This window comes from Bos indicus x Bos taurus, chromosome 2 (genome assembly GCF_003369695.1).
Source record: "Bos indicus x Bos taurus breed Angus x Brahman F1 hybrid chromosome 2, Bos_hybrid_MaternalHap_v2.0, whole genome shotgun sequence".
Classification (NCBI taxonomy): domain Eukaryota; kingdom Metazoa; phylum Chordata; class Mammalia; order Artiodactyla; family Bovidae; genus Bos; species Bos indicus x Bos taurus.
The window spans coordinates 67,578,759-67,593,324 of NC_040077.1; the positions used below are offsets into that span (position 1 = coordinate 67,578,759).

Sequence of the window (14,566 nt, forward strand, 5' to 3'; positions counted from 1 at the left end):
CAACTCCAGGGGATCTTCCCAACTCAGGCATTGAACCCACATCTCCCGCACTGCAGGTGGATTCTTTACCATCTGAGCCACCAGAGAAGCCCCATTAGATATATAAATATACAAATTAGTTTATTGGTGCCAACATTAGTAGCAATACTTCCATATTTATTAGGTGCAGTATTCCCATAGATGTTAGAGAATTTAGGTATGAACTTAAAAATATATAATTAACTTTTAGAGGAAATCTTTTTATAATAATAAGTCATGTAGATTTTTCTACATGGTAGCGAATTGTCACACTGTTTTGGAGAAGTGATCTTCTCCTGTGTTCATTCATCTCTAGGCTGAAGAATAAAAATAATGGTTTATCTTTAGGTTCTCCTTACTCTCCATCTTTGACATTATTTTGTTCACCTGAAATCTTTCTTTTTTCATTCAGCCTTTGTGACCTATTGTTTTCAGACTGTTTCATTCGTGTGATGCTCTGCCACTGTCACTCTGGGCTTAAAACTGCCATGCTTTTTATTCCTATTTAATTGAAGCATATCTAGTCTGCATCTCTTATTTTTCCAATGAATGTCTATGCCTTCCAAAAATATAATTAATAAATGTATCTTTTTTAGGGAAATGACCCTTCTTATAAGTCATGCATATTTACTATTAATAACAGAGGTCTACAGAGGACCTCGGAGAAGGCAATGGCAACCCACTCCAGTACTCTTGCCTGGAAAATCCCATGGATGGAGGGGCCTGGTAGGCTGCAGTCCATGGGGTCGCTAGGAGTCGGATACGACTGAGCGACTTCACTTTCACTTTTCACTTTCGTGCATTGGAGAAGGAAATGTCAACCCACTCCAGTGTTCTTGCCTGGAGAATCCCAGGGACTGGGGAGCCTGGTGGGCTGCCATCTATGGGGTCACACAGAGTCGGATACGACTGAAGTGACTTAGCAGCAGCAACAGAGGACCTAGCTGTGAGTTAGTCATGAATGTCATCACAATACATTAATGGGCAGAGATCTTGGATTATCTGGAAGCATGTGAGCATATTTGCACAAAGATTGTTGTGAACAAAGGGGAGTGATTGGACAGGAAGCCAGTGAAAACACAGGTGTGACTGGCACCTGTCTGCTGGTGATGCTGGCACCTCCATTTCACACACCCTTGTGAACAATTAGATCTCCTGTACCAGACCACCCAGCTAGTAGAAAGTCTTTCTTTACTTGAGTGCAATCCCTCTAATCTGCTTGTCTCTGTCTCTGTGGCTCAAGAGGACCAGAGAGATCCTTGAGGACTTCCTGGGTAATCCAGAGCCACGGAGACTAGGAACAAGCAGGAAAGCCAGTTAGAAGGAAGGGACAGTTTTGCTGGCCACAGGTTGTGGGACACCAGATCTAATGTGTTCATGAGATGAAGTTCCAGGAGGACAGCCACATTTGCAACAGGCAGGCCAAATAGTGTGGCATTTTCAGGTAAGGGCATGTCCTTACTTCCTCATTCAGAGCAACCCTAAATATTTACATGCAAACTGAAAAAGTCTTTATGAATCATAAGGAGATGTGCACCTAGGATCTTGAAACAAAGAAAGAAAGAATATGGCATGTGATCTGCCCTCCCCTTTTTAGGTGTCAAGTTCCACTTTATCTTTCATTTTGGGTATTTCCAACACTTTATCATGGAGATTTCAATGGTTTGAAATTATCCCAATGAACTTTACAAGTTTTATTTTGTGGAGAACTCTAATCCTTATGAATATATGTACTAAAATGTCTCACATAAGACTAAATTTTGCTTATGAACATAAGACACATTATGCACAAATGCACAAAATAATATTATTTGATCAAAGAGAAATATACGTGGTATGACTATAAATAATAATTTTTAACTTAATTTTACACCTAAGTTAATTTCCTTTTAAAAATCATTTATTCACCAAATTTGCACCAGTTGAATTTTGTTTTTATTTGAATTTTAATTGTTTTTATAAATAAAAATTTTCTTTTAAGTCAAGATTTCCTATCATAGGTAAAAATATAATGTATCAATATCTGGGAAGACATTGCAAATATGTTCTTAAAACATTTCACTTGAGGAGTATATTGAAAGGAAAAACACTCAAAATGAATATTTAAATTTTATTTGTTGTTCCTGTTGTTATCTATTTTAAAAATAATTCATGTTAGTTCTCATTTGGCACAAAGTATACTACCACTCACTTTAGTTAATTGAGACAAATTTCTGATCATTTATAAAATTCTTCCATCTGGCATCATTTTTCAATAAATATGGGCACTTTGATTTTGCAATCTAGGATCAGTTGTTTGTAACAATCAAATTTGTTTTCCTTCAGTTTTGAACTTTTATGCCAATTAATGATAAATATATATTATCTCAATTCAGCATTTTTTCCTGATTGATTATAGTATGCATTATCATTCTTCTCCATGCTAAAATGTCTAAGTATTTCTTAAAAGCTGATGCTTATATTTTTTTCCTTTTTAGTATTCATACTGCCAAACATAATACATGTAAAATAAATCAGTTTAAAATAAAGCATAGTGAAAATGAACAAGATATAGATATATATAGAGAGAGAGATTTTTTAAGAATTACAAGTTCCATTGATTTGGCCAAAGATTAATCCTAAATCAGTTGCATATTTTATTCAAAGTTGCTTTGTTAACTTTATTGAGGGAACTTTATTCTATGACTTCACTAAGTTTCTAGGCAATTTTCATGTGGGACTCACCTGGTTGTGAAAGCTACTGGGTGCCTTGAAGAGCTTGTTGAAGAAGATATGGCAGGATTCACTGTGTAACAAGTTATGCTTGTCTTTCCACTGATATTTTTTTCTCTTTGATGGGCTAACACATTTTCTAGAGATAGCACTAACTACTCAATAATGTTAATAATGTGAGATTCAGGTAGTTGAATGTCTAACCCAGATGTGTCTAAGGACAGAAGGTTTTTCTTTCATAAGTGTTTTTCTTCTAAGTCATATAAAAATCTGATGGATTAATTTTAACATAATATACATGGATGGCATTTTTCAAACCATTTCTAAAGCATCCCATATATTCTTAAACTGGGCAATTTTGTTAAATTTTTCTTATCATAAATTGAATTATGGATGAGTGCATTTGTTATGTGTGGATAGGGGGATTTTGTGACATACTATGTAAATTTCCAAACATAGACTCTCTAATGAAAAAATATAAACTGTAAGGGAAAAATATAACTTTCCCCAGTCCACAACCAGTCTGAGGACATCATAGTCATCATAATTAGCATCCTCAATATACCTAAAATTCAGTAGCCCTTCATTACTCTCCATTTGATTCTTTGTATGCTTTAAACTTTTTCAAATGAATAAGCTAGAAAAGCAAAATTGTAGGAAGTATTATAAATAAGATTGAGAGTGGCCCTTGTCCCACAAGCAAAAAGACCAAAACAAACTATTCATGACTCTGTATCTCAAGTCCCCATGGATAAAGTGAGATGACATGGAAGTCATACCTAAAAAATAATTATTAAATCAATAATAAGATTTGCATTTTAATTTATTATTGAATATTTTTGAAAAAGTAAAATAGAATATAGCTTAGAAAGTTTTTACTTATTTTGCACATATGTTAGTACTGTACTAATCAACAAAAATTAACAAATTATTTATAAAGGTGTAGCATTTTGATTATTTTTATTTTTCTAAAATGTTCCTTCTGTGAAATCATCCAGTTTTAAAATTAATCTCAGATTTTCTGTATATTTGTAAATGTGCACATGTTTACATATATATGCATACACATAATTTGTATTTATATATGTCAATACTTGAAGAAGCACATGTATATATATATATATATTAATGTAACATGACATCCTTAAAGTGTTTCCTTTATTCTGTATATAAAATAACAAGTATAATTTTTGGAACTATGCAGGTTCTCTGGCTCTAAATGTAAATTCTAATTTTGTTTCCAAACTAGAGAATACTATATCACTATGGTTAAATGGGTAAGCAACACCAAGACGGTGGTCAGATGGTTGAATCGACCTCAGAACATCTCCATCCTCACAGTCTGTGAGACCACTACTGGTGCTTGTAGCAGAGTGAGTATGATTTGATTTTCTTTATGCTTAAAATAAAATCTTTTATGCTACCTCTCAAAGGAAAATTAAACAGTCATTTGTGCAAAGACTTCAGTATTTAACTCCGAAGGTAGTAGAATAGTCATTCTGTTAGCAGTGTATACTTTAATTCATACGTCTTACATACTTTGAAGTAAGAAATACAGATGATAATCCAAAGAGAATAAACTAGGCTTTAAAACAATGAATTCCTATATATAAAAGATAGTCCAAGCCATGTTAGTTTCATTCTCAAATATGAGCTTTCTCTCTACATTTTGACAGTGATTAACTTGAGAACATGGGATGTTTCTTTTCTGTCTTTTTTAAACACACTCCAAAAGATTCAGTGATTTTCTGTAGTTCAGATTAGTCTTCTAAAAAAGTGTCTCTGTCTTTAAATTAATCGAAAATAGTAAACAAACAAACAAACATATTCTTAAATACTTTTGAAAGTATATTGTATTTAAATTCTATAATCATATTTATAAAATATTCAATTGATTCTATACATATAGTTTTTAAGATCCTTAATAAAGGAGGTACTTGAATAAGTTTAAATTATTATAATACATATTGGTTACTTGATAAAGAATTCTCAATTATTTAACAACAAAATTTTCAGACTTATGCTTCTGGATATGATGGAGTAAATGTTGCCAGCCTAGTATCTCTACAGAAATCAATTCTAAAACTTTACAAAATTCATTAAACAACTATAGTCAGATATTGGACAATAAGACAATTGAGGCATGAAAGGTGAAATAAACCTGTAGTTTCCTACTGGTGACACATTTGCGGCACATTGTAAAGGAATGGCATCCAAGAAAAGCACAACTGATTCATTAAGACAGGGAGAATTAGTTTGAGGCTATTGTGGTGGCTGAAATTTGCAGGATAAGTACCACAGGATGGGAGCTATATAGAAAAGAACTTCAGCAAACTATGTAAAGGATCTCTTAAGTCTTTATCTCAGTACTTAGCTGTGTAGGTAAAGGGCCTATCTCAGAAAGAGAAGCAAATAGAGAATATGCAAGTTGCACAATGCTTGGAGACTTTGGAGCAATGAACAGCAAAAATAGATCTTTCAGTAAAAGCCCTGAGTTCAACTCAGAGCCCAGAAAGAAAAAGTATTAGGAATAAAACTACTGTAAACTCCTTATAATAAACCTTCAAATTAAACCTTGACGGAATTGAATTCATTTGCTTATGAACTAGCTGCCTGACAGAACAAAGTCTACTCTTCAAAAAATATAAAAATGAATTCTCAAAACAGCATTCACGATATCAATCATACAATTAAAATATGTTATATACCTAGAAACATAGAAAACATAACTCACCCACCTCCCCCAAAATAAGTAGCAGACTTATAAAGGATGTAGATATTGGAATTAACAAACAAACTTAAAAAAAAAAAATAAAAGCTTTCACCTGTTTTTTTTTTTTAACAAGTTAAAGAGTGGCTATAATTAGTAAACAGATGAAAAATCTCAGTAGCTAAATAAAAACTATGAAAATAGAACAATGGAATTTCAGGGACTGAAAAATACTGTGTCTGAAATTAAAAATTGCTTGGATGAACTTATCAACAAGTTAGAATCTGTGATAGTAGGAGACACAGAAATAATTCAAACAAAATTCCTAAGGGAAAAAGGCTGGGGAAAAAAATGAACAAAGCCTTAATTACCTATAAAACAATATAAACTGGTATATAAGTTCAATTATGTATACAGAAGGCAAATTTTGAGTTATTGGGGTGGGAAATATATAAGAAACACTGACTTAAATATCTCAAATTTGATGAAAAACCATTAATCCATATATCCAAGAAGTCAGCAAATCTCAAAATAAAGATAAAATATGTCATCACATACTACATAAATTATTTCAAACAAAAGATTAAAAAAAAATTTAAGTATCCTGGGAGGAAAAAGCACGTTACATATTGTGAAATATAATGATGAGTAATACTGCTTCTGTTTCACCAGAAACAATGCAAACCAGAAAGCAATGGAAAGACATTGTTAAAGGACTGAAGGAAAAAATGTATCAAACTAAAAGTCTACATCCTATGAAAATACCCTGCAAAAATGAAGACAAATGATGATAGATTCAGATAAACAGGAACTGAAATAATTCATCAAAAGTAGATCTGCAGGAAAGAGAGTTATTTAAGCTAAAACACATGATATCAGATGAAAACTCAGATCAAAATTAGGGAAGTACAGGTGCCAAATATGATAAATGTGGGAGTAAAATAAAATCCACTCTAGTTTTGAGCTTTTCGAGAAATAGAGAAATAAAAGTTTTAATATTAACAGAATAATTTAATAATGATACAGTGTCAATTGATTAGGAAGCTATAACAATTCTAAATACCTATGTATCTAATAATAAGGATTCTAAATACATAAGCAAAATTTATAATCAAAAGCTGACAAAGCTAAATAAGAAATAGAAATATACTTAGGGACTTAAATATGATTTTCAGTGTATTGGAAGAAATAAGTAATCAAAAAGTCCATAAATATAGTAAAGGATTCAGACAATACTAACAACTTATATTGATATTTAGGAAAATTTCATTCAACGACTATATAATCAACAGTCCTTTTGAGTACAAAGGAAATATTCGCAAGTCTCAAAATGCAGAAGCTGAAATCAAGCAGAGTATATTGTTTGACTATAAGAGAATTAAATTAGAAATTGTTAACGAGTGTTAACTGGAGAAGAGTATGGCAACCCACTCCACTATTCTTGCCTAAAGAATCCCATGGATAAAGGAGCCTGGAGGGTTATAATGCACATGATCAAACAGAGTCAGACATGACTGAAGCAACCCAGCATGCCTGCAACTAAAGAATATTTGGAAAATATTTGAAAATTTTAAAAATGTTCCTAATAACTCATAAGTTAAAGGAAAATCACAAAAAAAATTAGAATTCAAGCACAATGAAAAAATAACTTGTCAAACTATTATTATGTGGATGAAGAAAATGATCTACATTAAAATGGAGTTTATATCTTTAAATGCTTATATTAGAAAAGGAAGAAGGTATTCAATCAATGATTAAGCTCTAAGTTATGAAGCTAGAGAAAGAAGTATAAATTTAGTTCAAAGCAATTAGAAAGAATGAAATATAAAAATAAAATCACAAATAAACACAAAATAGTCTATAGAGAAAATCAGTGGAAGCAAAAATTATTTTTAAAAGATGAAAACCTGATGAATACTTAACTGTACTGAAAAAAGAAACACCTCACAAAGTGCCAGTTTCAAGGTGAAAGAGTTCCAATGGATATATTGAGGGCATTTTTCACAGAATTAGAACTAATAACTTTGAAATTTGTATGAAAAGACAGAAGGCCTCCAGGCAGCCAAAATAATCTTGAGAAAGAGGAACAGAGCTGGAAGCATCACACTTTCTTGACTTCAGATGATACTGCAAAGCTACAGCAATCAAACCAGAATGGTATTGGCACACACTAGACATGATCAGTGGAATAGAATAGATAGGCTGGAAAGAAACCCACACACTTAAGGTCAATTAATCCACAGCAAAAGAGGCAAGAATATATAGTGGAGAAAAGAAAATCTCTTCAACAAGTGGTGCTGGAGAAAGCAACATATAAAAGAGTGAGATTAGAACATTTCCTCACTTAGTATACACAAATAAACTCAAAATGGATTAATGACCTAAATATAAGGCCTGAAACCCTAAAACTCCTAGAAGAAAACATAAGCAGAACACTCTTTGACATAAATTGTACCAATATTTTTTTAAAATGTCTCCTGAAGTGAAAGAAATTAAAAAAAAAAATTTAAATGAGATCTAATTCAACTTAAAATCTTTTGCACAGCAAAAGAAACCATTCACAAAATTAAAAGATTATCTGGTGCATGAGAGAAAGTATCTGCAAATGCTATGACTCATAAGGGATTAATACAGAAGATATACAAACAGCTCATAAAAGTTAATATATTAAAAAAAAAAAGCCTGATTAAAAATTGGTCAGAAGGCCCCAATAGACAATTTCCAAAAGAAAACCTCCAGATGGCCAACAGACACATGAAAGTATGTTCAACATTGCTAATCATCAATAAGCCAATCAAAACCACAATGAGATACCACCTCACACCTATCAGAATAGCTATTAAAAAAAATGTTCAGGAGGATGTGGTGAAAAGCAAACACTTGTACGCTGTTGGTAAGAGTATAAATTGGTGTAGTCACTTGGAAAACAGTATGAGGTTCCTCAGAAAACTAAAAACAAAACTATGATATGACCCAGCAATATACTCTTGGGTGTATATATATCTATATGTAAAATAAAAACCCCCAAATGCTAATTTGAATATATACATGCATTCCATTCTTCATAATAGCATTATCTACAATAGACAAAATAGGAAAGAAACCTAAGTTGTTTAATCAGAGTATATACACATAATAGAATTCTGCTCGGTCATAAAAAAGAAATGATGCCATTTACAGTAATGTGGATCAACCAGGAGGGTATTATACTTGGGAAAATAAATCTGACAGAGAAAGAAAATTGCTGTGTATTATGTCTTATACGGGAATCCTAAAACATAAAACAAATGAATGAATATAACAAAACAGTTATAGACTCACAGATACAGAGAACAAACTAGTGGTTACCAGTGGAGACATAGAACTGAGAGGTGCAAACTACTATTATAAATAAGCCACAAGGATATATTTTACAGCAAAGGAGTATAGTCAATATTTTATAATAAGTTTAAATGGAGTATAAAGATTTTATAACACTGTTGTGTACTTAAAAACTAATTTTGTAAATCAACTATAACCTCAATAAAAAAAGAAAGTGGATATCATATAGTGCAAATAAATATTTTGATGTAATAAACAAGTTGTATGCCATAAATTCTTGAGGATATGATATGAAAAATACCATTCAAAAGGTAAAAATGACCAAAAATGACATATATGAAGAAGAAAAACATTGAAATAGTTCCATATCAATTAGAGAAATTAAATTCCATGATCAGAAATCTTCCCACAACAAAAACTCCAGAAACCAGTGGCTTCAGTGATGGATTTCTTTAATGATTTAAGAAATAAAAGAAGTCACATGTGTCATCAAGGTGGCAACATAGATCATTCCAGACTTTAGTCTCTCTGAGAAGACCAAAAGCAATATCCATATATAGGACACTGTTGTGAAAATCCTAGGACATGGAGATGAGACTGAAGCACCCCCTGGGCCACAGAGACTGAAAAGAACCCATTAAAAAGATAAGAGTGGCTACACTCTGACCATATAACCGCCCCCTCCTCTCAGGCCGGTATTGTGTGCCACACTGAGAGGTGTCTCTAGGCCTACAGTTTCTCCAGTGGAAAAAAGAGAGTCCACGGTGGACATCTAGCTCCTCCAGAATTGTGATTTCTTCATGGAAGGCTCACTTGGGTCTTGCCTCAGGAGGATCAGGAAGGGGAATTTGGAGGATTAGACCGCTGCAGATTGTGATGGAAAAGGGTAGGGTGGAACTTGTAGCCATCAGCTCTCAGATCTTGGCAGACATTTCATTCTCCCGGTCGCGCTCAAGTAGAAATTCAAAGTAGCATCTTTGCCACCTGTACAGCCAAGACAGTGATCCTATCCAGACAGGGAACTAGGTTTGCAGTTTTATCCAATTCAGGATCCCAAATGGCAAGCACAGTCAACATTGGAGCCTGTTTGTAGCCCTGCAGAAAGAAGCTAGTTCATAGCTCTGTCTACTACTGAGTGCAGCTCAGGACTGTCTGATCAGGAAACCTATATTGCCCAGTGGCACCAGAGTGATCAGTAAACACAGCCAGTGGTTTGCCCTTCTGCAGATCCAAAACTAATGCTTGTCTTGCCAGGGAGCTTGGTGCACAGTTTAGCATGATTCAGTCTTTAAACAGTAGCCTTGCCAATCTTGGGTCCTAGTCTGTGGACTCACCCAGGTAAAGAAGCTACTTCATATCCTCAATACATTGAATTGAGCATTGAAGCTAATTCAATGCTCAATACAACCGCTAGCCCCACCCAACTGGTAAACCTAACCAGAGCGCCCAGGATGCTGCATAACCTGTCCTATATCCTCACTTACAGTGGTATTTGAACAGTACATCCAGCCTTCTATACCCACCTACAGAACAAAACCACTGTCCCTGTCTTCTCAGGAAACTCATTGTTCAGATTTGCCTGATTTGGAGTCCCTTACAATGTGCTCTGCTGGCATTGGAGCCCACTCTCCAACCCTCCCTGGATAAGGAAGCTAATTTATAGCCCTGTCTACTATACTTCCCAATCCAGCTCACTAGGAAGTTTGATGGGAGCAATAGTAGAGCTCATCCTACAGTGAAGCTTGTACAGACAATCAAGCAAGTCCTATCTAACAACACATACACCTCAGAGTTTCAGAAGTGGTTTTGTCCCAAAATAGACCCCAGTAGCAAACTCCATCTTCCTGGACAAGATGATAACAGCTGACCTGTCTAGAATGCCATCCTATCTCAACAATGGATGTATCATTGAGGGAATAAAGATAATAGTTGATTTTAACAATGCTATAGACCAAGTGGAGTTAATAGACACATATAGAACACTCCCATGCAACAGCATCAGAATACACATTCTTCTCAGGCACACATGGAACTTTTTATAGGATAGATTATATGTTATGCCACAAAACAAGTCTCAGCAAATTAAAGATTAAAATCATGCTTTTTTTTCTTTTCTTACCACAGTGATATGAAACTAGAAATCAATACAGGAAGAAAATTGGAGAAAACATAAATATATGAAAAGTAAACAACACACTCTTGAACAACCAGTGAATCAAATGAAAAATAAGGGGGGAAATAGAAAAGTATCTTGACCCAAACAGTAATGGAAACACAATATACCAAAACTTATGGGAATTATTTAAAGGAGGTCTAAGAAGAAAGTATATAGCTATTAACACACACATCAAGGAAATAGAAAGCTGTCCAAAAAACAGCGTAACTTTTTATTTCAAATAACTAGAAAAAGAATAAATTTAGCCCCAAATTAGCAGCAGGAAGGAAAAATAAAGATTATAGCACAAATAAATGAAATGGAGAGTTGGAAAACAATTTAATAAAATAATAAAATTAAGACCTGGTTCTTTGAAAATATAAACAATTTTGGCAAACCTTTAGCCAGACTGGCCAAAAAAGAGACAAGACTAATACATACATACATATATATATACACACACACACATATATATATATATGAATGAAAGAGAGAACATAATAATTGACATAGATATTTCAGAAATACAGAAGTTCATAGAAGATGGCTATGAAAAATTACATGCCAATTTATTGGAAAACCAAGAGGAAATGGATAAATTTCTAAGAACATTAAACCTATGAAGACTGAATCATGAAAAAATAGAAAACCTGAATAGACCAGTTACTACTAAAGAGATTGATCAGAAATAAAAATCCTCCCAACAAAGAAAAGCCCAGAACCAGATGACTTCACTGGTGAAAATTACCAAGTACTTAAAGAAGAATAAACACTAATCCTTTCAAACACTTCCCAAATGTCAGAGAGGAGGGGATACATTCAAACTCATTTTATGTGGCTCGCATTCCTCTGCTACTGAAGCTAGACAAAGATGCTGCAAGAAATAACAAATAAATGTAAAAGTTCTCAACAAAATACAAGCAAATTCATTTCAGAAGCATATTAAAAGGATCATACACCATGATCAAGTGAAATTCATCCCTCAGATGCAAAGATGATTCAACATATACAAGTTCATAACTGTGATACACAACATTAATAGAATGAAAGATAAAAATCATCTCAATAGATGAAATATGTTTAACAAAATTCAACAGCCATTCATGAAAAAAAATTCTCAACAAAGTGGATATAAAGGCAATATACCTCAACATAATGAAGTCCATATAACAAATGTATAGATAACTTTAGACTCAGTGGTGAAAAGCTAAAATAAAAGCTTTTCCTCTAAGCTCAGGAAGATGAGGGTGTCCACTCTCACCACTCCTGTTTAACACAGTACAAGAAGTTTTTCAGATAAGAAAAGAAATAAAAGACATCAGACCTGGACAGAGAAAAGTAAATTTGCTTCTATATGCAGTTGATTTCATACATAGAAAATACTGAAGACTTAATTAAAAACCATTAGATGTAATCAATAAATTCAGTAAATTTGCAGGACACAAAATCAACATACATAAATCAGTACTGTTTCTACACAATAACAAACTATCAAAATAATAAAAAAAGATTCCATTTACAATAGAATGCATAAAATAAAATATTTAGGAATGAATTTATCTTAGGAGGTGAAAGATACTTATATCAAAAACTATAGGACATTGATAAAAAAATGGAGAAAGAAAAAAATGGAAAGATATCTTGTGTTCATAGAATGGAAAAATTAATAGTGTTAAAATGTTCACTTGTAGATTAAATGCTCTCTCAATCAGATTCCAATGGCATTTTTAACAGAAATAGAAAAAAAGATTATAAAATCTCTATGGAATCATAGAAGACCCTGAATAGCAGAACAATCATGTGAAAGAAAATCAAAACTGGAGTCATCATGCTCTCAGCTTTCAAACTATGCTTAAAAGTTATGTTAATGAAAACAATATGACAGTGGCATAAAAAGACACATATACCCATGGATCAGAATAGAGAGCCCAGAAATGAACTGGTACATATGTATTCAACTGCTGTTTGATAAAGGAGCCATGAACATGCAATAAGAAGAGGACAGTCTCTTCAAGAAATGGTGCTGAGAAAACTGTATAACCACTGCAGAAGGATGAAATTGGACCCTATTTACACCACTTACAGAAAATGAAATCAAATGAATTAAAGACTTAAATGTGTGTGTGTGTGTGTGTGCTCAGCCATGTCAGACTCTTTGTGACCCCATGGACTGTAGCCCGCCAGACTTCTCTGTCCATAGAATTTTTCAGGCAAGAATACTGGAGTGGGTTGCCATTTCCTACTCTAGGAGATCTTCCCAATCCAGGGATCAAACCTGGGTCTCTTGGGTCTCCTGAGTAGACAGGCAGATTCTTTACCACCGTGCCACCTGGGAAGCCTAAAGACTTAAGTAACAGACCTGAATCCATAGAAATCCTTGGAGAAAACAAAGGGGGAAACTTTCTTGACTTTGATCTTGGGATTGGATTGTTGGATATGACATCTAAAGCACAACAAAAAAATAAATGTACAAATGTCAAATTAGAAAGCCTATGTACAACAAAGAAGAAGTCAACAAAATGAAAAGCCAACCTAAACAATGGGAGAAAATATCAGCAAATCGTATGTCTGATGCTGGGTTACTATTCAGAAATATATAAAGAACTCATACCTCAATAGCAAAAAAGTAATAATTCAATTAAAATGAGCAAATGACCTAAAATAGGTATTTTCCAAAGGATATAGTCAAATAGCCAAGTGCCCAGTATCTCTAATCATTAGGAAAATGCAAACCATAATGAGATATCACCTCTTACCTGTTAGAATAGTAATAATATATTTGCAAGTTGCTGAATCTTGAAAATTCTCATATCAAGGAGAAAATCTGTTATCTATGTAAGTTGATAAATATTAACAAAACTTCTCTTTTATTGGTCATTTCATAATATATACATATATCACATCATTATGTTGTACAACTTAAACTTACACAATGTTGTATGTTAATTATATCTCATTAAAACTAGAGGAAAATGGATTTTTTTTTTTTTACCTTTCCTACGTTTTCTAGAAAGTGGGAAAGAAAGAGAATTTCTCAACTTTATTTTTATTTTTTTTAATTTATTTTTTTGTGTGTGTAATAAAGTTTTATTAAAGTATAAAGGAGACAGAGAAAGCTTCTGACATAGGCATCAGAAGGGGGCTTGCTAGTGTTAACAATGAAGTTATATAATCCAAAGAATGTCTGGAGGTTGTAAAGACCTCATCAGATCTACTCCCATAATTTACATTTTAAGATAACACTGTCCTCAGGCAGGATATTTTTGTAAGAGAACATTGTCCTGTTATCAAAACTAGACAAAGACATTAAAAAGAACATTTTAGACTGATATCTGTTGTGAATATGTATATAAAACATTTTTAGCATATTAATATATCCTTCTGGCGAATATAAAGAATAATGCATCATGACTAAATAGGATTTTAGCCTGGAATTTAAGATTAGTTTATATTTAAAATCAATGTAATTCACTATTTTAACAGAAAAAAAATAGAAAAACAAGTAGGCAATTATCTTAGATGAAGAAAAAGCAACTAACAAAACTCAACATCCATTCATGATAACTTTCAACATAAATGAATAGAAAGTAATATCTCCATTCTGATGCAGGATACCCACAAAATAACCAACAAATATTATATTCAATGGT

General features: G+C 33.0%; 1 protein-coding gene across 4 annotated transcripts in view; it reads left to right on the plus strand.

Moving 5' to 3' along the window:
• The window catches only part of DPP10 (dipeptidyl peptidase like 10), a 1,640,795-nt gene that overhangs the window by 1,526,296 nt on the left and 99,933 nt on the right, over positions 1-14,566 (plus strand). For all 4 annotated transcript variants that reach the window (XM_027562155.1, XM_027562148.1, XM_027562166.1 and 1 more), the window contains exon 11: positions 3,980-4,103. In XM_027562155.1, the coding sequence (XP_027417956.1) occupies positions 3,980-4,103 (124 nt within the window). The remainder of the gene's footprint in view (positions 1-3,979; positions 4,104-14,566) is intronic.